Source organism: Phalangium opilio, unplaced genomic scaffold (assembly GCF_054372755.1).
Source record: "Phalangium opilio isolate 3A_F unplaced genomic scaffold, DU_Popi_V2 ptg000113l_1, whole genome shotgun sequence".
Taxonomy (NCBI): Eukaryota; Metazoa; Arthropoda; class Arachnida; order Opiliones; family Phalangiidae; genus Phalangium; species Phalangium opilio.
Window position 1 is genome coordinate 4,442,453 of NW_028324209.1, and position 26,936 is coordinate 4,469,388.

The following is a 26,936-nucleotide window of genomic DNA, read 5'->3' on the forward strand; positions in this document are numbered from 1 at the left end:
TGGTTCAATTTGGCTTGCCAAACTCCAACTATCCAAGAAGCCAATGCTATGGTCGTAGCTACTTGCTCAAAATCGGGCAAACCATCATCTAGGTACGTCCTTCTAAAAAGGTTTGACGACCGAGGATTCTATTTTTTCACCAACTACGAAAGCCGCAAAGGACGTGAGATTGAAGAAAACCCAAATGTCGCTCTATTATTCTATTGGGACATTCTTCATCGTCAAGTCAGAATTGAAGGAAAAGTGGAAAAAGTTCCGCGGGAAGTCAGCGAAGAGTATTTTTACTCTCGCCCTTTTAATAGTCAGGTTTCCGCGGCTATTAGCAACCAAAGCCACGTTGTCGAAAGTCGAGAAGCGCTGGAGCAAAAGTATAAGGATAATGAAAGCGCCTTAACTGGGAAGAAGGTTCCTAAACCAGATTGTTGGGGTGGTTATATCGTCATCCCGGAATCATTCGAGTTTTGGCAAGGATTGTCCACTCGACTGCACGACAGGATCCTGTTTACAAAATCAGATGGGGAACATCCCAGTGACGAGCATATTCATTCTGGAGAGAATGGTTGGGTTTATCAGTTACTGGCGCCTTGAAATTAAGGAATCGAGAAATCCAAGTTCAAAATGTTAATTTTTTTTATATATATATAAATTTAACTAATTGTTATATTGAATTGTACAAGAAATTATAAATATCTCAATTGTTTTTGGTTAACAATGAGTGTATAGTGTGCAATTTTTTTATTCAAGTGTTAGGAGTTGTTATTGAGCCGACGTGATGGGATTGTTCAAAGAGTATTGATACTTGTATTCCCAACAATTGTTTACTTTCTGGAATAACTTGAAATTGGATTTAAAATGTTTTACTTATTGTGAAAAAAAAATGTAGTCGCCGCGAGTACGCGTTTCGAACCAAAGGTAGTCGACGCGAGTACGCGTTTCGAACCAAAGGTAGTCGACGCGAGTACGCGTTTCGAACCAAAGGTAGTCGACGCGAGTACGCGCTTTGAGCTAACCTTATACGCCGAGAGTACGCGCTTTCAGCCAACCTTATACGCCGAGAGTACGCGCTTTGAGCTAACCTTATACGCCGAGAGTACGCGCTATCAGCTAACCTTATACTCCGATAGTACGCGCTTTGAGCTAACCTTATACTCCGATAGTACGCGCTTTGGGCTAACCTTATACGTCGAGAGTTCGCCCTACGCGCTAAAGGTATTCGGGGCGAGTTCGCCGCGTTTCATATTTCACGCTTCGAACTAAACATATTGGCGGCGTGTTCGCGCTAAACATACTCGCCCTGAAATCCACTAATATAGTTACTTACTTTTCCCTTATATTCCTCATTCAGCGCATTGCGTTTTTCTTCATCGTCTCTCTGAATCTCCTCCAACTTTATTGTAATTTTAACAAACAAAACCATTAGTAATCGTTACCTTAATACCATCTGATATTTCACACCATTTGTTTTTCTCTTTCGGCTTCATCCATCAGAGAATTCTTCAAAGCGGTAGATACCTTCTCCCATAACCTACGCGATTCAGTCGGATCTTGATTTGAAATTGGCCTAACCCTTTTCAAACTCTTTTTAAACTTCCTAGCGTCAACGTCTTGGGTCGACCCCTCAAAGATGAGACGAATGAAATGAAATGAACAATTACATAAACGCGCATAGAGTCAACATACATCATAGTGTTATGTAAAAACTAAAAACTAGGCCTACATCTTTAAACTGAAACTGAATTATTTCATTCCATTCTCCCATTACGCGGCAATAAGTATCTCCTTGGTTTCTAGTTCTACATTCACCGGAAATTCGATGCGCTTTGCCTCCATAAAATGGCTAAAATTATATTTTAAAAAGTTTGTTTTCTTCCCTCAAAATGGCGGTAAACTTTGATGATCTTTGCGCGCTTTGTTGCAACTTACTTTTGTGTGAAAAGTTACGTATGACGTTAAACCACTTTCAGCGCAATTGATGGTGACCCTCCCTCCAAATTCAATCCACGGGTTTGTGAGTAATGATCGAACGTGTAAAGTTGGCAGCGAAAACGTGTATTTTTCGCCCACACTGAGAAGATGTAAAGAAACTAAAAGTAAAACCTGTTTTGTCACATCAATTAACACTAGAAAAATGAGTCTCTATAATTCCGAGGGTATTAATTGAAATAACAAAGGAATGTGCGAGTACTCGTTAAGTTCGAGTATCGAGCCGAGTACTCGACTCGATACTCGATAACAACACTTTGAGATACTCGAGACAGATTCGAGTAGCTTTTTAACATCTTAAATACTCGACAAATACTCGAGTCCGAGGCTTACAACTATAGCAGACGATGAGTTCATGATCATTTATTTTGAAAATCACCTGTTCAATGTTTAATTGATCACTAACAATCTTTTTGAACTAGTTAGATTTTAGATAATTGAAAATCTTCGTTATTTTCAAGAAATTTACAAAATTGCTACTCGACAAGTCAATATTTGAGACTCGATAATTACTCGAAAGAAGCAAAATTTGACCTATCTAAATACTCGATACTCGAAAGGATTTTTGAGACTCGGCTCGATACTCGATAAGAAATTAGTTTTGATACTCGGACTCGGCTCGAAACCGAAAAAACGGGACTCGCACATCACTGATAAGTTAACAATACGCACCATCTCCTATTAAGTTAACGGTCGCGTACATTCCAAGGTATTTTGGTTTAATTTGTATATAAGCCTCGCAGAATAATTTCTTTTCGGGACATTCAGCATAAAGAGCTGAAACTAAAATGAATAATATTAATATTTAAAAAATAACGTTTTAAATAGAGGGGGGAGTCTTAAAGATATACCTGGGGGATGATGAGAGACTTGTTCCGCTACGTAAGTTAAATGGTTAATTTTATTTGTTTCTTGGTGGTCATCTTCTACTTTCCAAGAACAGTGGAAACTTTCACCGATAATTGGGTTGTATGGTTTTTTCACGTTAGATGTCTAATGATAGGAATCAATTAAGTCTTTTCTTATGCTCTATTTCTTTTAGAAAAAGCGCCTTAATTACCCTTTGAAAGAAATGTATGGATATCAAATACCACTTTAAAACCGCTACCATTCTTTCCTCGGGAGTTTTTAAATCACAAGCTCTGAATGTTAAATTTACACAATTAAATATAGTTAATTAACCTTAAATTTCGAATCCAGGTGAAAAAAGCCACAGTAAAAAAAGCCAAGGTTAAAAAAGGCAAGGTAAAAAAAGAGAAAAATACGGAAATAAAAGCCATTTCACTTTATATGTAAGGATGTCCAAATCTTATATTGTGGCTAACCCGAGGGGTCCGACGCTCCTACAAGTCTCGATTTTAAATCTTGAAATCTTAAAAACCTTCAAATCTGTCAAATCCCAGAAAATTTTCAAATCTTCACAAATCTTTCAAATCCCAGAAAATCTTTCAAATCCCAGAAAATCTTTCAAATCCCAGAAAATCTTTCAAATCAAAGAAAATCTTTCAAATCCAAAAAAATCTTTCAAATCCCAGAAATTCTTTCAAATCCCAGAAAATCTTTCAAATCCCAGAAAATCATATAAATTCTTGATAAATCTTTAAATCTTCACAAATCTTTCAAATCCCAAAAAATCTTTCTAATCCTTGATAAATCTTTCCAATCTCACAACAACAACTTCCATAAATTTTAAAAGTCCAAAAAAAATAAATAAATCGAAACATTCCCAATCTTTCAATCTTAAACCCATTTATTCCCATAGTCTTTCAATCTTAAAATTATATAATATAATATAATATATTAATATAATTGCTAACGTTTGTGGTTTTTTAAACCTTGACTTTCTTTCCATTGGCTTTTATTACCGCGTTTTTGGATTTTTTTACCTTGGCTTTTTTGTATTCATAAATTTGTCTTTTATTAGCTTGGCTTTTTTTACCGTTGGCTTTTTTTACCGACAACCTAAATTTCTAGTAGTAAAAAATGTTACAAACTCACGATAATAAGAGTTGAGGTTGACTTAGAAAATCCGCAAAGACTTCAAGTAGAGATCTCGGTTCAAGTACAAAAGCGGGAAGACTAACCTAAAATTTAAAATATAATAAATACGAAAAAACCAAACATTTCGATGTACTATTCTTACTTTAGTTAAATCCATTCCCAACTTTAAACCACCCATTACTCTTAGTAAGGCGTTTTTCTCTTTATCTCCTAAATCCATAGAAATTTCGTCTAATTCTTCGTCATCCGTAACTTCTCCGGATGGATCCGATACCTTAGAAGATGTCACTAAAAATTTTAAGACAAAACTCCCGAATTAAAAAGAAAGCAACGTAATTACAACTGAAGTGAAATATAAGTTTAGTTCTACCGACATTAAGAAAGTGCAATCAATATCTAACCAAGAAGTTATATCTAGTATCTCAGAGAGAAGGTATAAATTCGCCAGATTTCCAGCAGCTTTATCTCCAGTCCAAACGTAGCCTGTCCGGAGTTAATCCCCGTCTCTAAATTACAACCAGCCAGCATCTCATTGGTTCTTGAAAACTCACGTCAGCGTGACGACGCGAGTGACGAAAATTACAGTCTGGGGGCGCGTTCAGTAACGCTCAACGGAGGCTCCGTTGAATGCGCATTCGCCACTGAACGATTTTCCGAACTTCCGGTTTGACGTCACGATTGTAAGCGAAGAGGCATCGAAGTCATCGGCTGTAAGAGCCGATTACTTCGTTGAGCAACGCATTTGTGACGTAGCAGCAATGGAGGAAACTTATCTCCCTGAATGATTTCGAGAAGTTAATTTGACGGATAATTTCGGAACTATTTATAAAATCGGTGTAGCAGCGACTGAATACGAATGAATAATGTCTGTTAATTATTTTATGAAATTTTTTTCTGTTATATCTATGAAGCTTAAAAAGTTATTGGGTTTTAAAGCTTAAGCCTTGGCTAAGTTACTGGTCAGAGTTTTCTCTTATTTCGGCTAGCAGGCCCTCGCATATCCATTTCCATGAACAGTAAGCAAACGATACAACGTAAAGTTTGCAAAAAACCGTTCAGTAGCCTAATACGTCACATGACATCACGTTGATCAACGGAGCTCAACGCGTTTGGTCTCCGTTGAGCGTTACTGAACGCACCCATATTTTCCGACTGAGGAGAGGCAGCGGAATAGCCCGGCGTCTCCTTTTACGTCCCCCCTTGTATTTTGAAAGGGGGACTGGGACTATGGCCTGGCGCGAATACAAAGGCATCTTATACCTTCTCTCTGAGATACTGATATAACTTCTTGATCTAACTATTAGTTTAAGCACAATCACGTACCTCGATCGAAGGTAAAGAGATATTTTTTTTTACAAGGAACAAGAAAAAATGTGCACAGTACAGACAATAGTGTTTGTTAGGCATATATCTAATTTTTTTAGAGGCCGCTATAAATATATTAAATATTGAAAAATCACCACGTATCGCAGCTTTCAAGTGACCAAGTTCTTTTATTTATGTAAAAATAATACATTTGATTGATTCTCGTCAGTTTTACAGATTTTTTTTGTTTTTTTTTTTTTTTAATTTACGTACGCATTTTTTTTTTCAGATATTCTCATTAATTAATTTGCCTACGTGTTTTCTTTTTCAGATAATAGTCTAAAATCTTTAACAGGACAATCAATGTCTTTGTCTTTTAAGGGTAATGAACAAAATTTCGACCCCCCCCCCTTAACTTTATAATTTAAAAGTATTAAGATTAATGTGTTTAAATCTCACTTCTATTTAAATTGAAAAATTTGTTCATTACCCTTTAAAATTAATTAAATTAACAAAAATTATGTACATTAGTTAAGTTAAGTAACTTAGAACTTGCAAAGCTGTGATACATGATTAAATTATTTAGCTTTTGTGTTGTGTGTCTTTTTTTCCATTGGCAAAATTTTTAAACTTTTAATTAATAAAGTTTAAAAATAAATGAAGCTAGGATTGTCTTCGTCACGTATACGCAATTTATCTTGGACATTTAATTAGCCTTATTCCTGATCAGCGCCATCTACCCATAGCGGTGACTTTGAGAACTACTGTAAGCGGCAAGCCAATCAGATGTCGCTAAAATCTGGTGACGTCATTTTTGGTAAGACCCGAGAGTGCCAGTTAGTGACGTCACCAGATTTTAGCGACATCTGATTGGCTTGCCGCTTACAGTAGTTCTCAAAGTCGCCGCTATGGGTAGGTGGCGCTGATCAGGAATAAGGCTAATTGTTATATACTAATTAAATCACAATTAAAATTGCGTATCTTGACAAGATTGGTAGGTATATATCTAAGCTCTAAACGTAAATCAATAATTGTACTAATCAGGTCAGGTTGTTTGATTAAATTAGAATTAATTTTAAAAAAAAAAGGGTTTTTGGTCGCGTTTTAATAAAAGGTTCGTTCGTTCAATTTAGCGAAAGGGGGAAGGGGGGGGCGAAAATATATGGATCTTAATTAATATTTACAATATTTTGTTCAGGTCTATCACGGTTTATAGGCATTTAAGAATGTCGGTTTTATTAACTTTAAATCTAAAGAATATTAATTTAATTAAGCGACTATCCTTATTAATTATTGAAATTTTATCAAAAAGCGGCGGCGGCGGTAAAAAGCTTAATTTCTATTAAAGCCAAATATCAATCATCGAAACTACAATAATTAAAAAGTGTCATCACATTCGAGCGGCGGCGCTGTTAATTAATTAATTAGATTCAATTTGAAATCCATATCTTTCAAACTACAAAATATATAAATTTTTTAGTATGAAAACTGCAAAAAGTGCATAGAAACGCTACAGTTTAAGAAAACTTCTTTTCTTTTCTTTTTTTGTTCTAAGAAACACGACTGCTAAACGTACAGGAAATTTGACTTTTTTTTTCTTCTTCGTACTATTTTTTTAATCAGATTCTAAATTTATAATTTCCGTTGCATAAACCCAAACTTAAAGCGAGCGAGGCATTTGGGTAAATTTTTTTCTTTTCTCAAAGTGAAATATTCAAGCTCAAACCTCAACCATTCTCTCTTTCTCCCCGGGCACACTCAAATTTTTAATTTTGAAAATAAGCTAGCTTATTTATTAATATATTTTTTATTTCGCTCTCCAGATTTTTACTAATTTCTTCTAAAATTCTTTTAAAGCACACTTGAGTATTTTATAATCATTTAAGACTATTTTTCAAAGAATTTTGCTAAAGATTTCTTCGCAAAAACGACCGCGCATTAATTAAGATTGAGACAATAATTATAATATTCACCAATTTCCGTTTCCGGAAATTATTGTAAAAACCATTTCATTTATTTTTTTGCGCTAGTTAAATAGAATAGACGACCTAATTAACCATAAAAATTAACGCGGTCCCTTTAACATTAGCCAGATCAAGAAGTGATATCTAGTTTACTAGGGAGAAGGTATAAATTCGCCCCACATTTATAATCTAGCTTTATCTCCAGTCCAAACGTATAGTAGGTCCGGAGTTAATCCCCGCCTCTAAATTACAACCAGCATGCATCTGATTGGTTCTTGAAAACTCACGTCAGCGCGACGACGCGAGTGACGAAAATTACAGTCATATTTTCCGACTGAGGAGAGGCAGCGGAATAGCCCGGCGCCTTCTTTTACGTCCCCCCTTGTATTTTGAAAGGGGGACTGGGACTATGGCATGGCGCGAATACAAAGGCATCTTATACCTTCTCCCTAATAAACTAGATATCACTTCTTGGCCAGATTTAAGCTATAGCTTTGAAGAAATGTTAAACCTTAAATGTAGAACTTTGTTATATGTCTAGAATCACGCGGAAACTTGTGACGAGGCTTCCACCGTCAAGCTTATATTAATTAAATTTCGAACTACAAAATCCGTTGCCTGAAATTTGATTCTTGGCTTTTAATGAGAAAGGCTACGTTACTTTTATCTTTTTATTACTTAATTATCGACTTCTTCATTCATTCATTTCTTTAACGTAAGACTGGCTAGAGTATTTTGGGGGGGGGGGAACGCTTATTTATTTATTTATTTATTTATTAGTGTCACTAGAACTCGTTACCAAAAGCCCTTTTTGAAGGAAAATGTTTGATAAAATTTGGAAGCGGTGGAATGATTATTATTATTATTATTAGTGTTAGTGTTTTCACTGGCGCCGTGTAGTTTATAGGCGTTAGAAGAAAGGGGGAATAAGAGGGGGGGCGAAACGTCTAATCAGCTAACAAAGAGGGTAGAAGACGAAGTCTTACGAATACTACCTGGGCTGCTGACAGACGATTCTGGATTGGATGGAGAACGTTTCGCTTTCGCTTTCAGGCCCAAGTCTGGCGTGCTCAGAGTTGATCGCCTAGATTTAAAAAGGTGTTTGTTTTTTTTTTTTTGGACCTTTTATCATAACACGGGTTCTTTTATGGTAGCGCAAATAGTTGGATATTTAAGTGAAACTGTACAGCACAAATTGGTGGATAAGTAGAACTGTAAATGGGGATTGTGGAACAAATAGTCGGGTATAAGCCAACACAGTACACACTAATGGTTAAGGAAAGAAAAAAGGACATAAATTTGAAGCAATTGTACAATTAAAACCGAGGGGTCGGACGTTCGGCATTTTAGTGTACGGGATTTTGAGATTTCAAGATTTTCACAAAGATTTTGAGATTTTGCCCCAGATTTTGAGATTCTGACTCAGATTTTAGAAATCTGGAAATCTAGTCCAAGATTTTAAGATTTCGGGATTTTAAAGGAGATTTTCAGATTTTGAACGCGATTTTCAGATTTCGAAGAAGATTTCGGGATTTTGTTCAGGATTTTCAGATTTCGAAGAAGATTTCGGGATTTTGTTCAGGATTTTCAGATTTTGAAGGAGATTTTCAGATTTCGAGGAGATTTTCGGATTTCGAGGAGATTTTCGGATTTCGAGGAGATTTTCGGATTTCGAGGAGATTTTCTGATTTTGATATTTTAGGAGGAGATTTCGGGATTTTACGTTAAGATTTCGGGATTTCTAGATTTTAATGTGAGATTTCGGGATTTTAGGTGAAGATTTCGGGATTTCCAGATTTTAAAATAGGGATTTCGGGATTTTCAGTTTTTAAGGTAGGGACTTAGGGATTTTAGATTTTGACGTGAGATTTTAAAATTTACAGATTTTGACGTGAGATTTAAAGATTTTTAGATTTTGACGTGAGATTTCGGGATTTCGAGATTTTCGAGAGAGATTTTAAACAGATTTCAAACGAAGTGTACGGGATTTTGACAAACGTCCGACCCCTCGATTAAAACTGTAAAAATGTATTTCACGACACACTTTTGCAGTCAAACATGAATGGAAATGGAAAACAAAGGGAATGATTTGGTATATGGAAAACGCAAAATTTCAACTATTCGAAAAAATCCTGGACAAAATAATTTGCTACTAACGTACAACATAAAGCTACAAAGGAAACAGGGAATTGCATATGATCCGCTACTACCAGAAGTGAGATGAGACTCGAAGTGAAGGGCTCTAGCATTGGTAGTAGATCCTGGCACTAGTGAACAAATTTGAGGATTTTAATATCATTTTATGCCGGTTCCCACGCGCCTACACTACTGAGAAAAAAATTGGACGAGTTCCAAAAAACATTTCCTACCCCCGTTCCCCTCAATGTAAAGCGGCGGAAGACGGAGGCGGCTCCTTGAATCTAGTTCGGCAGTCTACCACCGCGAGCGTCTCACGTTTTGGAGGGGAAATTCAGAAACCGCTACTAGAGGGCCAACCGTTGGTGTGTTATCAAGAATATTCACTTTCGCCGGGTGAAGAATTTGGTTAGCTCAGTACTTCTTAGTCTCATCTCACTTCTGCTACTACATATGGGTGAACCTAAGCTTTTTTAAGACCAACAATTGATCGCTATACTCCACTTTAACTTCGAGTGTAATTGAATGATCTTCTTTGAACACACAAAATCGCGCAAAAGCAAGCAAGCAATTTTGAAATTTAAAAGAGGCCTAATGTTTTAAGAGATATTAAAATATCCAAACTGACCCAGGCCCTTTTGAAGCGGATTCTTGAACCCACTCAACCCTCGCACCATCTGGAATTCCACTTGGATAGTTGGCCGCAACTTGTTGTTGCTGTAAAATTGTATAACACTGTTCTAGGCATGCGACGGTAGCGTTTGAAGTAGCTTTTAATAGTAGCAAGTCCTACGACGAATGAAACCATGAAACCTAACTAATCATTTCGCGCTAAACTAAAACCGACGGGAACTTACGGGATGGCAACAGTTCATCTGTTTACCATTCAGAGGTAGGTTCTAAATATAGACAAAGAAGTAGAACTTAAAATTCCAATAGACGAAAACGCGCGTCACACCATGACTCACTTCGACGCATTTTACTAAATTTTGATGACTAATTTCAGTTTTTCGGAGCATTTCCTTAACGGAACAAAAGGCCTCCGTAACGCTAGCCGCGTTATTGATAGTTAAGGGAGGGTTTTCAAGGGGGGTGACCACACCCAAAACGCTGCTACTCTTAGTCGTTGTGCTGCTAACTCCAATTTGCGATGATGGAGACCAAATGTTTGAGCTATTTTGTTCAACTGGATAATGTAGATATGGCAAGGCGCGACTAGCGGTGTTTGTTCCTTCGGGTATACGGTGATCTCGAGGTGGTAACGGAGGATTCTTCTGAAGTAAATTTAACATTCTCATAAAGTTTGCTTTCAAATTAGAACTGGCAAAGTTTAGTTGTTAGAACAGTGGTCCATACAAGATTTTAAAACGAATGATAAATAAATAACAGGGAGCCCACTCTAAAATTTAAATTCCTTATAGGAAAAATAGGAATTTTTTTCCGGAATTATAGGATTTTATAGGAGAAAAAATCACGTGTTTTTATAGGAAAATATAGGACTAAAAATGCAGCTCTAATATAATACAATTTTGGGGCTTAAACTATGTAGAAAAATCCCAAAAAAATAAGAAATAACAAATTGGATTTTACTTTGAAAACTCAGAAGAACTTAATTAAAATATAACATAATATAATATATAAAAAATCCTAAGCGAGCTCCGCAATTTCGGTCTCCATTCAAATGTGATCTCGATAAAAAAAAACAGCTAAATTTTGATAAATTTGATGCTAAACTATACGAAAACTTCGACTAAGTCAAAAATATAGGATATTATAGGACCTTTCATTAAATTATAGGATAATATAGGACAGGTTCAAAAATATAGGAATTTATAGGAATTATAGGACCGGTACAGGCTCCCTGAAATAAACAAAGATATGAATTTCCAACTGTTCTTTTTAAAAATTTAGTTACGGGAGCTAGGTCAATGAAATTTCTCGTATGAACCCTGCATTAAAAAATACGCGTCAGATCTTACATCAGCTATAAATTGCGTGTGGTGTTCGGCCACGGCTCTTAAACGATTCACCCAAAACTGCCTTTCTTTAGCATCACTGGCTAAAATTTCAGCCAAATATTTTTTTTAAAAGAGTTCATATAATAATTAAGACAAAAGTTTATCTAGTACCCCTTAATTTATAGACTTCACCGCACACGGCGCTAACGGAAAATGTTTGACTATCTTCGTCACTGGGTGATATGACAGCACCCTGTTCACCAAGTTTACAGTATGTTAATAAATGTGATTCCAAACAGGTTTGACATAATCAAGTATGTCAAACACTTGAATACTGGAAAGGACAAAGGGGTGTGGACCTAGAGGTGTGCGGGTAGCGATTTTTCAATCTCGAATCGGGTTCGGGTAATTAAAAATATTGTTGTCGGGTATTGGGGCGCGTACCCGAATTTTTGTCGGGCATAGGGAGATAACAACTGACTAGGGGGTAGAGATAGTCTGACGTCACGCAGCTCCTCTCTGGTTGGAATTTTTGCGCGTAGAATACTGTTTTCAACCGTTAGGGGGGATGAAACTCCAGTAAGAGATAGAAGGGCGTGACGTTTCAGGGTCAGAACTGTTAGAGATAGTCTGACGCCACTAAGCCCCTCTGGTTGGAATTTTTGCGTGTAGAATACTGTTTCCAACCGTTAGGGGGGATGAAACTCCAGTAAGAGATAGAAGGGCGTGACGTTTCAGGGTCAGAACTGTTAGAGATAGTCTGACGCCACTAAGCCCCTCTGGTTGGAATTTTTGCGTGTAGAATACTGTTTCCAACCGTTAGGGGGGGATGAAACTCCAGTAAGAGATAGAAGGGCGTGACGTTTCAGGGTCAGAACTGTTAGAGATAGTCTGACGCCACTAAGCCCCTCTGGTTGGAATTTTTGCGTGTAGAATACTGTTTCCAACCGTTAGGGGGGATGAAACTCCAGTAAGAGATAGAAGGGCGTGACGTTTCAGGGTCAGAACTGTTAGAGATAGTCTGACGCCACTAAGCCCCTCTGGTTGGAATTTTTGCGTGTAGAATACTGTTTCCAACCGTTAGGGGGGGATGAAACTCCAGTAAGAGATAGAAGGGTGTGACGTTTCAGGGTCAGAACTGTTAGAGATAGTCTGACGCCACTAAGCCCCTCTGGTTGGAATTTTTGCGTGTAGAATACTGTTTTCAACCGTTAGGGGGGATGAAACTCCAGTAAGAGATAGAAGGGCGTGACGTTTCAGGGTCAGAACTGTTAGAGATAGTCTGACGCCACTAAGCCCCTCTGGTTGGAATTTTTGCGTGTAGAATACTGTTTCCAACCGTTAGGGGGGATGAAACTCCAGTAAGAGATAGAAGGGCGTGACGTTTCAGGGTCAGAACTGTTAGAGATAGTCTGACGCCACTAAGCCCCTCTGGTTGGAATTTTTGCGTGTAGAATACTGTTTCCAACCGTTAGGGGGGGATGAAACTCCAGTAAGAGATAGAAGGGTGTGACGTTTCAGGGTCAGAACTGTTAGAGATAGTCTGACGCCACTAAGCCCCTCTGGTTGGAATTTTTGCGCGTAGAATACTGTTTTCAACCGTTAGGGGGGATGAAACTCCAGTAAGAGATAGAAGGGCGTGACGTTTCAGGGTCAGAACTGTTAGAGATAGTCTGACGCCACTAAGCCCCTCTGGTTGGAATTTTTGCGTGTAGAATACTGTTTCCAACCGTTAGGGGGGATGAAACTCCAGTAAGAGATAGAAGGGCGTGACGTTTCAGGGTCAGAACTGTTAGAGATAGTCTGACGCCACTAAGCCCCTCTGGTTGGAATTTTTGCGCGTAGAATACTGTTTCCAACCGTTAGGGGGGGATGAAACTCCAGTAAGAGATAGAAGGGTGTGACGTTTCAGGGTCAGAACTGTTAGCTCCCTATTCGGGTAATTAGGCTTAGCCGAAAAATGGTTGTCGGGTAACAGACGGGTAGCAAAGGTTAGGACGAATAGTTATAAGGGCGAGTACCCACTATTTTGGGTAATCAGGGTTAAATAGATACTTCCTTCAAAAATTCCCTTAAGAACACTATTATTACAGTTATATCTCAATTCTAGGTTCTTCAATGTATGGTCTTTCTTAATCTTAATCTTCTTCTTTTTGATGCTTTCTCTAACTTTTGGTTCCGCTTTCTCCATCTTAACACTTATTTCAACACAATACTGGCAATGGGATTATGTGTAGAAGAGTGTCGGCGCTGCTGTCTGTCTCAGAACGAAACTACCACATGTGAACTAAATTTCACCTTGAAACAGTGTTTCATGGAATTTCATTATTAATAAAATTCCGATTCTTTCTCAACTGGACAGTGGGTTGCCCCCCTTTTCACCTCTGATTCCTATTTTTCTACCCGCGAATAACCCTGACAACCTGTTCCAGCTTGACACGGGTAATGGGTAAAGGGGGGGGGGAGTATTTTGGTTTCAAATAGTTGGAAAAGTCATTTTTGAGTATCAGGGCGGGTACCCGAACGGGTAATCATGGGTATAGGGTACCCGCACACCCTAGGTGTGGCCTAAGAATGGCTCCTCCCCTTTCCCTCAAAATGGTGAAATGGGAGGTACCCAATAGAGAACTTTCAGTTGGGGGAGGAGCTATGACTTGTCAGAAAACTTACAGGACCATATTGGTGGGTTGAATGAAGGAAGAAAGCTGAAACCCTGCACCAATATGGCTGCCAAAACTGAAGTAAGACTTAGGAGGGTCTGAAGAAGTATTCATCCTACTGAAAGGTCTCTATTGCCTAAAACCAGCACTGACATTTAATGGGGGAGATTTTCACACCTTTGCCCACTCCCTAAGAAACTTACAGCCAAGTGTACAGCTCCCCTAGGTTTATGTTTTTTAATTTCATCTGGCTACAAAACCATAATAACATTTTGCAATTTTAAATTCCAAGTACTCATTCTTGACTAAATTCTTACCATATAGTAGTCTAAGTATCCAGTTTCTGGACTCAAAACAAACCATCTTAATTGCCAACCCTTAACTACATTTGTGTATTTTAACAAGACACCTTCGAGGGGTTGCCTAGATACAATGTAAACATCAGTATCTACTTACCAAAGCCTGTAATATATCCAACCACGGCACTCGAATGTAAAAATCTGCAATACAATTACCTCATTTTGTTTTCTTCTTGAGCATCGAGTTCCTGCAAATAACAAAATATTCTTTAAATTATTTGATTTACAATTAACAGGTGTATATTATTGAAATTATGTTTTCATTGCACTAACACTCCCTCTTTCCAAGTTACCATTGATCATAATTTCGTAAGAACATAAGGTGTAAATGTAGGTAAAGGCCGTCAAATGGTTTGAAAAATAAGTAAAAAATTGATCATGATTGTAGGGCATTGGGCGGGATCATAATCATGCGGTCTGGGGTGGGATGCATCAAACATTATACCAAGGCTTAGCGAGAAATGTACTTTCTTTCGTATATTTGATATGGTAACTAAAATGAGCTATTAAAATCTTTTTAATTAACAAAAATAGCACTTAATGAATGGATTAGTTACCTTTGCTTTCATCATAACGTTAAATAACTGAGACCTTTCTTCTTCCGTCAATCCGGGTACATCAAATACCATCCCCTCCACTTGCACGGCGGCGGCCATTTTGAATTTTGGTAGACTTTCGTTTCGAAGGCGGGAAACAAGGAATTTCAATATTTGTTCAGATGCTTTTGGAACGGGTTATTCTTTTCTCATTTTGTAAAATAATTAAAATAAAATAAATATAATTAAGTATCTTAATTGACAATTGGGTTATAATAGTTTGTCATTAAGTTTTGCAAAACCATGATCTTACAGGGCTTAATATGACCTAAAGGTCTGATTGGTTTAAAATTCAAATTTTAGGCCTAATATGACCTAAAGGTCTGATTGGTCTAAAATTCAAATTTTAGGCCTAATATGACCTAAAGCTCTGATTGGTCTAAAATTCAAATTTTACTTTATACTTTTGTTTTTATTTCATTGGGAAATTCAAACATTGTTAGTACAAAGAATTTCAAATTTACAAAAATTGCTAATAATATATTTGAACCTTTACATAAAATTAAGTCCTAGAATGGACTGAACTTTTTCAGACAAATATTTAAAGGCATAACCATAGTTTTTTTTTCACATGTTCACTGGTTTAAGCTTCACCTTTGACCTTGAGGCTTCCCCACAAGTACTTTAGTTTTTTTTGATCGTGATAAGTTAAATTTTTAAGAAAACATGGTCATACCTTTTGAAATTTGATCTTAAGATTTTGTGGGAACATGTATACATTTTTGAACTGTATAAAAAAACATTGTGACTGTATGTTTTTAATTTTTATATATATATATAAAAGAATTACGCTGTATTTTGCAAATATAACTATTATCTAGCTTAAGTGATAAAAATAATAAAACTACAGCAAAATTAATTAAATTACACATTTAGAAATGAAAATAGACCCGCAAAAATATTATGTTCTTACTCACTTATCACAGGGAGGGGGGGGAATTATGAAATTGATAAATAAAATAGAGCAAACCTTTAACATTAACATAAATGTGCTTAAAACATGATTTTGGTTTACTTAATAAATTTAATAGTAAGAGACATTGCTGAAGGTGAAAAGTAAATATTTCACAAACTAAATGTGAAATGTTAAAACTTAAAACTAATTATATTTAACTAGTAAATATAAATTCTTAATATTAATCTGTGCAACTAAAAAAATATTAAACTCGCAATATTCATTTCCTTCTCGCTATAATATAAATATTTTTAAACATAAAAATAACTTAATTAATGGTAATATAAAATAATATAATTAACATCATTGGCTGGATTTTTTTTTTTTTTTTTTTTTCAATTATTGTACACGATTTCAAGCTTTTCATGGTGGACTAGAATAAAACTTTTGAAAAAGATCTTTCAGGGAAACAAACAAACAAACAAACAAAATGTCAAACACCCTAAAATTTAAAGTTGTTTAAAATATAACCAAGAAGTTATATCAGTATCTCAGAGAGAAGGTATAAGATGCCTTTGTATTCGCGCCAGGCCATAGTCCCAGTCCCCCTTTCAAAATACAAGGGGGGGGGACGTAAAAGGAGGCGCCTGGCTATTTCGCCTCTCCTCAGTCGGAAAATATGACTAATTTTCGTCACTCGCGTCGTCACGCTGACGTGAGTTTTCAAGAACCAATGAGATGCTGGTTGTAATTTAGAGACGAAGATTGACTCCGGACCTACTATACGTTTGGACTGGAGATAAAAAGCTGGAAATCTGGCGAATTTATACCTTCTCTCTGAGATACTAGATATAACTTCTTGATATAACCATTTTTAAACTTAATGAAAACTGGGTGCAAACTCTTAAATAAATTTAAATTACGTTCTCACGATGGCTGGCAACACTAAAGCACCCAAATTTTTGCAATCAATATTTCTTATCCTGATTCCATCGCTTTAAGTTTTTAAGCTTCCCCAAGATTTTTGTTTTTGATATTCCGTTATATTTTAAATTAACGTAAAACAACAAAAAATAAAGAACTTCTAACCAATGTAGAAAGTTACAAAAACTTAAGTAGGGGCTAGTTTCACCTATGTTGATGAGGTGGACAATCTTTACAGATTTTTTTTGTCATTTCAACCTTAACCAAAAAAATTATTTAATATAGAATTAAAATTCCATTTTCAAAAGAGAATATTTTAATTTACCAGAGGTTCCAGTTCTTTTTGGCTAACCATTTCAAACTCAGTTATAAAATAATAGAAATGTTTGTAGCACGTATTAACATGAGCCTCCTATTAAATGGTACAGAATTAGAAAGAGACAGTTCACCGCAATTGTTTAGAGTTTCATCTTACAGCTCCAATGGCAACGAGCCGATCAAAATGATGTATATATACGTGAACAAAAACTCGGAAAAGCCTGGTTAAGATCTTTTTACAGGTTGGTACAAAGTTTTTAGGGAAAGGTATATCTAAATACAAATAGAAGTAGTTCAACCGCAACACGGTAGAAGGTTAATTTAAATTTCATCGTGTTAACTTACTGACTGTAACGGGAAATAATCTATCATTGTTAATTTGCGCTTCAACCCAGTCCATTAACAATGAGATATATTGGGGGGCGGGTAATGGTGTTGGTTTCTTATATTTTGCACCATCCGCCCAAAGATATTCAAACCTTACAGTTAAAATTACAAAATTTGACAGATGAAACTGATTAATTATCAATTTTAAGACTATTTTGTAAGTATCTGACTGACTTTGGTCCACCTGACATAGTAGGACAAGACTCTTCGGTACAATAGTCCGTTACTGTTCCATATATGAGATTAATACGATTGAAGAAATCAACCACTTTTGACAGAATCAACGTTGAATTAAAGGAATGGCTTTAGTTTCAATAAAAGAGCTTACCATGGACAGCTAACCAGTCACTTAAGTCCTCGCCAGGAGGTAATTTAACAACTTCCCTTAAGTTTATTCCCGAATTTAGGGAGGCCTGAGCGTGCTTGTGCAATGAGTAGCGCAAGGTACCTGGTTCAAATTTCTTTTTGGGTCTAAACGTCTGGAAATGCGAAGACTGTGCAATGTTAGGAATTAATCTTTTAAAATTTGACAACACAAGACGACTGTTTTATTCCTAGTTTTGTCTAATTTAGAGTTCCGTCTCTGTAAGTCTTATTAACCAGGAAGCCAATTTCAAAAACATCACATTCAAGGCTATGACACATCTTTTTTACCCCACTTCTCTCCCCGATTTGCCAAGGCTTACTTAAGATTATAATATTATGCAAGTTCATAACCTTGAAAATGCCCTTTATAAGTATAAACCTCAAGTTTATGTAATTTTTAGCTTAGAAAAAGGTTAATATAATTCATTCAATAGACACCAAATCAAAACTTTCATTACCTTTCCCTTTTGGAAAAATTCAGCAAAAGAGAAATGCGCCATTATTACGTATTACCCTTAAGATTCACGCCTTTCCCTATCCATAGCCCACACGATCACGCGCTCAACCGGCCCCGAGTCTCAACTCTCAACTTCGGAGGATTAGTTTAGAAATAAATCTTATTTCCAAGCCTGGGAAAGATATCCCGACTTTTTCAAAGGGATATGAATATCAGCAAGAATGAATTTACTATAGTAAATAAATTCTTGATATCAGTGACATCACTGAAATTTAATTATTAATGCAATTTAATGCACGATATTAGCCGGATATAACCAGTAGCGTCGCTAGGGTTTGAAATTTGGGGACTTAATATAAATTTTTTTTATATCTGGTAGCACTGCTGAAGCATAACCCACTCGATTCCGCGACGCTACTGGTTATATCCGGCTAATATCGTGCATTAAATTGCATTAATAATTAAATTTCAGTGATGTCACTGATATCAAGAATTTATTTACTATGGTAAATTCATTCTTGCTGATATTCATATCCCCTTGAAAAAGTCGGGATATCCTTCCCAGGCTTGGAAATAAGATTTATTTCTAAACTAATCCTCCGGACCAGTGACTCGTGTTGTCTTAAATATTAAACTGGTCCTGGAACCAGTTACCCTTTCCCTATTTATTTCTCTACTGGTCCCAGGATTCGGGTTAATAAAGGCAAAATTCAACTGGACTCCTGCAGTCGAAATTTATGTTAAAATGAAATTAATTAAAGTGGTCCCCATATCAAATTTTAGTAAATGTAGGAATTTATAAACTAGTCATTGGGACCAGTGACCCTCAGGTTTTGAATAATAAAAAATTGGCCCAAGCTATTAATAAACTGGTTTTTGACCAGTAAACCGTTGCCTATCTTAATCGTTAACGTATAGGCAACGAGTAATTCAGTCTTATTTCCTAGCCTGCCCCCCTCTCTTCCCATGCACGAAAATGTAAGTATAAACACGTATATGCCACGTAATCGGCTAAAATTACTAAGGATTTATATTTATAAACAGTTTACTGTATAGAGGTTTATTGAATATATTTAAACAGAGTTTTAGGTGAAATGTCAAGTATTTTGATTATAAAATTAGATATGTTTGGAGAGTGAGGCCCTCTTTATGTGGGTGTCGAGCTCTTAATTGTCCAGAATTCTGAATTATAGGTTGTCTTTGCCTTGTGGGTTACCAGCTACCTAATGATCAAATGTGAAGGTAGTTAGTGCCAAAACCCATGGCAAAAACATGTACGCCCGTCCTTTACGGGTTTGGGTGCAATTTTTGAGGCTTAACCAAGGTTCTGCTTTGAGAGCGAAAGCGCCAAACTTCATGAAATAACCAATAATGAAACACACGGAAGTATATCATTGATGACCATTCTTATTATAATGCTTGGGAACTTGTAATTCAGGTACGTCTGGTCCGTCTGGGTGACAGTTGTAGTCATTCCTCTCGGCCGAAGGAGTTGTTAAAGGGACAGTGCAATTTCTGGAGGTCTTCAAATCGTTGACTGTGTTTGTAATCTGTCTGCACTCTGGTTAAAAATCAACTGGGTGTGCCGCGAAGAACGACATTAAGAATACGGTTGCCAAGTGCTTTCAAACTCACTCGCACCATGGGATAATTTTAGGAAATCGATCGTTCAAAGGAAGGCATCGCGATCAGACCGACATAGAAAGCGTAACCTATAAAATAGAGGTCTTCTAAAATGTACACGCTGGTCGTGTGGCCGGTCATGGATTTTAATTCGTTTAAAAGCCAGAGGCCTTTCTTACCGTCGCGTGTTACGCACGCATTTGTTAATGGATTGCCTTTTTCAATGGCGTGAAAATTTCATTCGCAAAAACTAATTACAGCTTAGAACGGTTAGAGCCCCAAGCTTTGACGTGAACTATTGACACAATAGAGAGACTTTTGTTCGGATTAAAGGTTGTAGCGAGGGCTAGCCCCTTATTATCTCTTGATTTTCAATTTGATGGAGGTGGTGTATATATAAAAATCATATTCTTTCTTTTAATATAAGAGTACTATATCGATTTTCAGGATTATAAAGAACGCCCCTTATAGTGAACCTTACACTTTATGATACGAGCCTTGTTGCTCAAATATTACAAACTCCTCAAAACAAGTTAAAAACTACGAAACTAATAGTGAATACAGCTTAATAACATATTTGTTTTCTTCAATTAATGAGGGAGTCATATTAAACGGCGTGGGCAAGCTTCAATGAAATATACTTTTGGTTTTTAACTATGAACTTTTGATAATAGCCACACGTTGTTTATAAAAGCGTCTAGTAACCCTTTGATCATTCGTGAAGCCCTAAGGCAATGTCTTTATAGTGAACACCAAATTATAACACGTTTTATCGTTTATGATTAGTCTTAGTTGTATTTAATTTTATACCCCAAGAAGTTGAAGAAGTACATTTACACTATTCTATTCTCAAGAATCTACAAACCCGAGCGTGGGAGGGAGAGAATATCTTGAGGTTCAGGGCTCTTATAGACTATAAAAGTCCGTGATTTGTTTACATTTTGATCATCAAAAGAGAGTACCAGCCCATCTGACAGAATTATTTAGAGGGGTGATTTCTACTGGGTCACAAAGAGGATCCCAAGTTCTAAACGCACGGTCCCTCTTCTTTCTCTTTAAAACAAGCTATGTAGCCTAGTATGATTTCACGAAAGGAGGCAAGGAGAATGCTTTGTTGGGTTAAGTCACACGTGCTCATCCAAGAGGGCGTTATTAGAGACATTTTACTGTTCTCGGCCCGTTGTTTTTCTGGTTATATTGGGCCACCCAATTCGTAAAAGAAGCGGTGAAGATTAAAAGGGCTCTGTAATAATAAACCAGTCTCCCTTTTAACGCTTTAAGAGGTTCATATATCGTCTTTTCAATGACAATTCTTTTCTTTTCAGATTTATTCATAATCTTAAATTAAGTTTTACAAATAGGCCTAATTTCTCAAAGTTTCTCCCCGATTCTTGGCGATGAGAACAAAGATTGTTTGCCATTAACGCGAGCAAGTCGCTACTTGGTCCGTCCTAAGGGTAGCATCGCAACTACGGCAAACCCATTACAGCTAGGATGACATATTTTATAGTTTTAAACCCGTTTCTCTATTCCGGAAGTTTAGAAAAACACATATAGACACGCAGTCTCGGTCAATGCCAGTGAGACAATTTCGAGACTCGCGCAAAATACATCTTTCAGCGTAAGACGCGGCAAACTGAAAGGTCTTAGCGCCAAGTCTTTTGGTTCGGTAGTTTGAATCTCATAAGGCGTTTAATGGCTTTTACGTGAAACGGTTTGTTTAATTCCTAGACTCTTTCATCTTGCCGTCTACTTCAGTAGCGCCGATCGCTTCAGACTCTTTAATATTTATATGAAAGTTAAAACTAGAAGACGATTAAAAAAGTACTGCCCAAGTACCAGGACACTAAGGATCCTTTTAAGAAAAATACACATTCATATCAACATAGTGCAGAAGCTAAATTTAAAAGATCATAGATAGATAAGTCTATCTTGGTCTTCCTTTTCCTTACTTATTATTTACCAAAGAATTACTTACTTCATTAGAAGTCTCATGCAGTATTGAAGAATTCAATCACCTCCTTATTGAAATGCCAACTTAATTCGTTCCAGCTGTATTTTTACATTAAATTCGACACCACTTTTAACACCTCCTACAAATATATACCTTCTAACTTTTTAACGACGACTTTGGAATGCAAAGAATCCTCTCTTGTTTTTATAACGCTGGCTAGGGGAAAAAAACCTTCTGGACGATGCAGGCTACTTAGCGAGTGTAAAAAAGATCTTGACCTTTAGCCGAACCCCGCTATAACAAAGTCGGGAAGATTGGGTCTCTTTCGGTAACCCGAATCCGAGCTTACACGCCCCGCGCCATGCCTCGAACCCAGCTAGAGATTCAGCATCTCAAAACGGCGATAAAACTTAGCCAAATAGGATTGCTAAAAACACTGGTTAACTATGAAACATCATTCCTGTTCAACAACCTTGTTCATCTTGCCTCGTGAGACCATAACTTGTAGTAAGACAGGGTCCGGCTATAACATTAAAAATTGTATTTACAGTCGGTTAATAACGAGGGTTTTGAATTGATACTTGTTTTGAACTACCGTTTCATACATTTTCCGGTTAAAGCGGTCCTCACCGAGAACACCTATGATCTGAAAACTTTCTACCAGGAAAGACCCGATAAAAAATACGAGCTTATCGAAACCTAAAATGAGTATTCAAACATTCTTAGGCATGATTTGGGCTCTGTTCTTACTTTATTTGAGAAAAAGAGATGTCAGCAAAGTATGTTATAATACACATCACTAAATGAAGTGATGGATTGTTAATTCCCCACTTTAAGTTAGCGGCTTTTGTAATAACGATGAGGCATTTGAAAGTTTAAGTTAAGATGTCGGTTAAAGAGTTCGAACCCGAGGAAAGTCTGACCACCAAGCTGGCACCCTTGGGTGGTCTCTTAAGAGTCTGCTCTTTTCGGGACATCCACGTGCTAAGCGAACACTACCACCCTCGCAAAAGCTATAGCGGGGAGAACCATCTAAGACAGAGATTTCTACATAAACAAATGGATTTCGAGACTTTGTGTTCCCTTCTGTTATACGATCCCATAGGACTGGTTAGACCCTGGCCTTTGTTTTTATCGGTATAAAAGCTCGTTTTTCAGGGCAACCCGGCGGCCGGGTTATATAGAGATTTGCAATTGGAACTTGCAACCATTCGGGGGAGAGAGGAGGGGATTTATTTTAATGTTTCGCGGTATTATGCAATAAATATCTTTAGACTTTATCTTACTGACAGACAAGCTATATGCAAACCATTTTAGAGATGACATCTAAAGTTCTAAAGCGGTTGAAGTAAGGATCAATAAAGTATTTTTAATTTGATTTCAAATGGAGAACGCTGATACTACACGCCCCTACGACGAACCCACACTTGGGCATTATAAGGTTATAATATATTTAGAAATGTTATCGATGTTTCTGAATTATCGTGTTTCATAATTAACGATTTATTCTATAATGAATTTTAGAAACTAAAAAAAACAATTTTGAATTAATTACTTTAACTGGTAGTTATGTAAATATAACCCGATAATGACCCCTTTGTAATAATGACCTTATGTATAACCAATATTTCAAAAAATAAAAATAAATAAATTGCTTTGTACATACATTTAGCAAACATTTTATCATAATGAAAAAAGGGGTTAGTATAATAAGTAAGTTGCAATTTAAAAGGCCGTGAAACCAGAACACAAAGGCAATTCTCTCCCACTATTCTTATTTCTTATTAAACGCTCGCAAATTCTTACACGCGTTCCCCACAACATACAATCGATCACCCTCGATTGAGCACCACGTTCGGACCAAATCAACCCAAGTCCCACGCAAGAACGTGTACAAAAAGACATGCTCACCAGTTACGTCTTCACTCTACAGTCGTCTTGAGCCCCGGGAGAGTCCTGGAGACACCCATAGCTCGGGAAAGTCACCTCCTTTGCCCAGTAGTAGTCTGCAGAAAAGTTTGGAGACTCTGACTGCTTTTGCTTTCTCTTCAACGTTACTTTCCCTAGCTCGATTCTCCCTTCTAGAATGGTAGGCGGTACCGTTCAACGACAAATTAGAAGGCCCGAAAACTGTTTTCAACGGCCCGCCCATATTCAATAGAACCTCACACAAGTTACCGGAAAAAAAATTAGAAAAAATAACTACCGAAAAATAGTCCCTGGGGGAAATTTTAGCAGAAGACATTATTTGGTCGCCGAGGAGTTCGTGGATAGTGCGAGGGCTGTGATTTCAATTCAATAATTCTATAATCTCGGTTGATTTTCATTAAGATCCTTGAATGTCTCCGTGGTAGCGTCTAGGTGTCTCTTAGGGTTTACGGTTAAGGTCACTCGAGTGTAGTCATGTCCGTTAATAGTTCCTTCTCAATCAGTCAATTGCTAATGTCCAGCGGCGAACCAAAATCGAGGTTATTGTACGACGGTAAGATTAGTGGGGCCAGGGCGGCTTCCTTGTCCGAAGCGGCTTTGACCAGGGCAGCCACTTACTTTCACCATCATCAACCGAGATACGACATTCCGCTGTGCAAAGTTAAAATTGAAATGGACGGTGAGTAAATAAACCTTATCGTTTGCATCCCCGCGCCTTTTCCTTAATTTGAAGCTAATTTATTTATTCTGAAACTCTGTATGAATTGAATTTTAAACCTTTCAATTATTAAATTATTATTATTAATTATTAAATTGAAAACCTTACGATTTCGATACTGAACGATTTCTTTATAACTTCTTTGAATTAATTTCGTATATAGTTCTCGCGGTTGCGGTGCTAATTAAGCAAAGTTCATTTAAGTAATTCCTCATAAGTAAGAACAATAAATAAACGAAATTAAACAAACATATCCTATTTCGCGCTGAATCGTTAAACCTACAACAACCTTTAAACTTCAGAAAAAACCCAATAACGCATTAGGGAGCGATTTGCGTCCACTTAAGCCACGAAGTTAGGCACTTATCGCGAACAAACCTCGAGAACATATTGGGCAAATAAAGATTGGACTTTTTAACTGATGGCGCAATTCGATATCTTCCATATTTTTGGGTGAATCGGGATTCGGGCCGATAGAGTTTCCAGCGTCGTTAACGCGATCGAGGATCCGGAGACCATCGCCAGGAAGCCGACATCACTTTTCGTGCCCTCGAAAAGAAGCCCAAGATGAACGGGAAGATGATCGCCAACGGAAGGAAGCAGATTCCTCGGGACATACCGCATTAATGGACAAACAGAACCCCGTGACGTCATCGTGCAATCCTGGTTCGGGATCAAACACCCAACCTCGCAAGAAAAGATCTCGGGCTGCGTTCTCTCACGCCCAGGTATCATATCGCAACGATGATTATATTTTAAAATGTTTGAAATTCATGGCGCGGCGTTTAAAAGATCGAATTTTAAATTATATTTCAAGGTATTCGAGCTGGAGCGTAGATTTAGCCACCAGAGATATTTGTCCGGACCCGAGAGAGCCGATTTGGCCCGAAGTTTAAAGTTAACCGAAACGCAAGTCAAAATTTGGTTTCAAAATCGCCGCTATAAAACAAAACGGAGGCAGCAAATGCACCTTCAGCCCGACTCTCAAACTGAGGTATTTCAATCATTTCAAATTATAATATACTGTATATTGGAGGATTTGAGTCATTTATACTTAACCCATGGCAATATTAAATCATAACCATTTCTGGACCCTATAACGCGTCAAGTCTTCTCACTTGAATTGAAATATATAGTGAATTTAAAAAATAAAATTTATTCATTTTTCAATGGAAACTTTTAATTAATCGATGGCATTTGAATTTATTTTAAGTTTTAAATTCCCTTCGAGATATCCCCGAATGTTTCATGTAGATATCGGTGCTGAAATTAGTAGTTAAGATAATCGTGAATCGATTTTCCTTCCCAATCTCCCTTTAAAGAACAGTTTACTTTGAACCCAAAACAAAATATATTTCAATGGGTGTACCAGATGAAAAAATGTTATTTCATTCCTTATATTTGAACCCTTTCTAAATACAGTCCGAGGATCTTTCAACCCGAACTGCGGGCAGCAACTCCGAACCCTTAAGTAGCTGCGGTACCTCTGGTCGTCGAGTAGCGGTCAAGGTTTTGGTCAAGGATGATGAGTTGATGTGTCCGCGGGAAGAAGTGCCCCGTCCGCCTCCTCTATTGTGTTCCTCTATTCCAGTCCCCGGGGCTTACGCCTTTACTTATTTATATTCGCCGTGGTGGATGGCGGCTACGGCGGCCGGTTGTCCTTCGGCAACTGCCGGACTTCACCCGCAAGCTCATCCTGCTTTGGCACCCATGGGATTACCATATGATCTCTCATCGCAATCACGGTGAATTACTTCTACGAACTTAAACTTAAACTAAGTACTTAAATTTCCTTTAATTATGCGTGAAGTGTACATAGTATTTAATTCGATATTAATTAACAATGTATATATTTATGTACGATTTATCACCACCTAGATTATTATTGTTTAAGAGTATATATTAATTATTTTTAATTTAATTTATGTACAAATTTGTGAAATCTCAATTTATTGATTAAAATGCACTCGTATTAAATGGAACTTTTACTTTTTTTTCCGACTTATCGAGGGGCTAACTACTTCCAGATTCCTTGTACGATGATTAAGGGTTAATCGCAATATTTTTTCCATACACATCCCTGACATTTCCAGATGCAAGGCATAACTGCAGGAGTACTTTTTTAGTTGAGCAAACGTACTCTAGCCTCACAAATGTCCCTGAATTTTACTAAAAATTACAAATTTTAGTTAAAAATTTATTACACTGACATTTCCAAGTTCTCCAGGTTTATATGAAAACTACATAAGTAGCTTAACAACAAAAAGTATGACACTCAATAAGTAAATAGAGGTAGGTTTGCAGCTATTTCTCAGGCAGATCCAATAGATATTAGGGGACGGGTGCTGGGTTCTTATCTAGAAGGGCTTACCGGTCCTCTAGAATAATTCTAAACACCAAGGA

General features: G+C 37.0%; 3 protein-coding genes and 1 long non-coding RNA gene across 7 annotated transcripts in view; 2 read left to right on the plus strand and 2 right to left on the minus strand.

Moving 5' to 3' along the window:
• LOC149623455 (uncharacterized) overlaps positions 1-5,690 on the plus strand; it is a 49,035-nt gene extending 43,345 nt beyond the window's left edge. Inside the window, exon 2 of the long non-coding RNA XR_016374682.1 lies at positions 4,418-5,690. This is a non-coding gene — a long non-coding RNA (uncharacterized LOC149623455). The remainder of the gene's footprint in view (positions 1-4,417) is intronic.
• Positions 607-15,061, minus strand: LOC149623459 (oxysterol-binding protein-related protein 11-like). Of its 3 annotated transcripts, none has more exons than XM_089852346.1 (20): positions 14,924-15,061; positions 14,523-14,554; positions 14,325-14,430; positions 14,211-14,258; positions 11,519-11,600; positions 11,369-11,448; positions 10,358-10,663; positions 10,247-10,288; positions 10,018-10,178; positions 8,249-8,337; positions 4,127-4,272; positions 3,982-4,067; positions 3,044-3,125; positions 2,835-2,976; positions 2,656-2,766; positions 1,924-2,084; positions 1,718-1,837; positions 1,456-1,617; positions 1,322-1,387; positions 607-834 (listed from the first exon to the last, which is right to left on the minus strand). In XM_089852346.1, the coding sequence occupies exons 1-20, from the start codon at positions 15,020-15,022 to the stop codon at positions 757-759; spliced, it is 2,199 nt and encodes a 732-aa protein (XP_089708472.1). In that variant the 5' UTR covers positions 15,023-15,061; the 3' UTR covers positions 607-756. The 3 variants fall into 3 exon arrangements, with proteins under 3 accessions (XP_089708472.1, XP_089708471.1, XP_089708470.1); XM_089852345.1 differs by lacking the exon at positions 14,924-15,061 and adding an exon at positions 14,640-14,774 and having other exon boundaries at positions 10,358-10,660; XM_089852344.1 differs by lacking the exon at positions 14,924-15,061 and adding an exon at positions 14,640-14,757.
• A 292-nt stretch (positions 15,062-15,353) lies between these two features.
• Mob3 (MOB kinase activator 3) lies at positions 15,354-18,548 on the minus strand. 2 transcript variants are annotated; one of them, XM_089852363.1, is made up of 7 exons: positions 18,311-18,548; positions 17,815-17,965; positions 17,661-17,754; positions 17,445-17,578; positions 17,257-17,372; positions 17,107-17,193; positions 15,354-17,039 (listed from the first exon to the last, which is right to left on the minus strand). In XM_089852363.1, the coding sequence occupies exons 1-7, from the start codon at positions 18,350-18,352 to the stop codon at positions 16,986-16,988; spliced, it is 678 nt and encodes a 225-aa protein (XP_089708489.1). In that variant the 5' UTR covers positions 18,353-18,548; the 3' UTR covers positions 15,354-16,985. The 2 variants fall into 2 exon arrangements, with proteins under 2 accessions (XP_089708489.1, XP_089708488.1); XM_089852362.1 differs by having other exon boundaries at positions 17,815-17,980; positions 18,311-18,545.
• A 407-nt stretch (positions 18,549-18,955) lies between these two features.
• LOC149623461 (uncharacterized) lies at positions 18,956-26,515 on the plus strand. Its single transcript, XM_089852355.1, has 4 exons — positions 18,956-24,494; positions 25,011-25,261; positions 25,351-25,527; positions 25,956-26,515. The coding sequence occupies exons 1-4, from the start codon at positions 24,290-24,292 to the stop codon at positions 26,280-26,282; spliced, it is 960 nt and encodes a 319-aa protein (XP_089708481.1). The 5' UTR covers positions 18,956-24,289; the 3' UTR covers positions 26,283-26,515.
• The last annotated feature ends 421 nt before the right edge of the window (positions 26,516-26,936 follow it).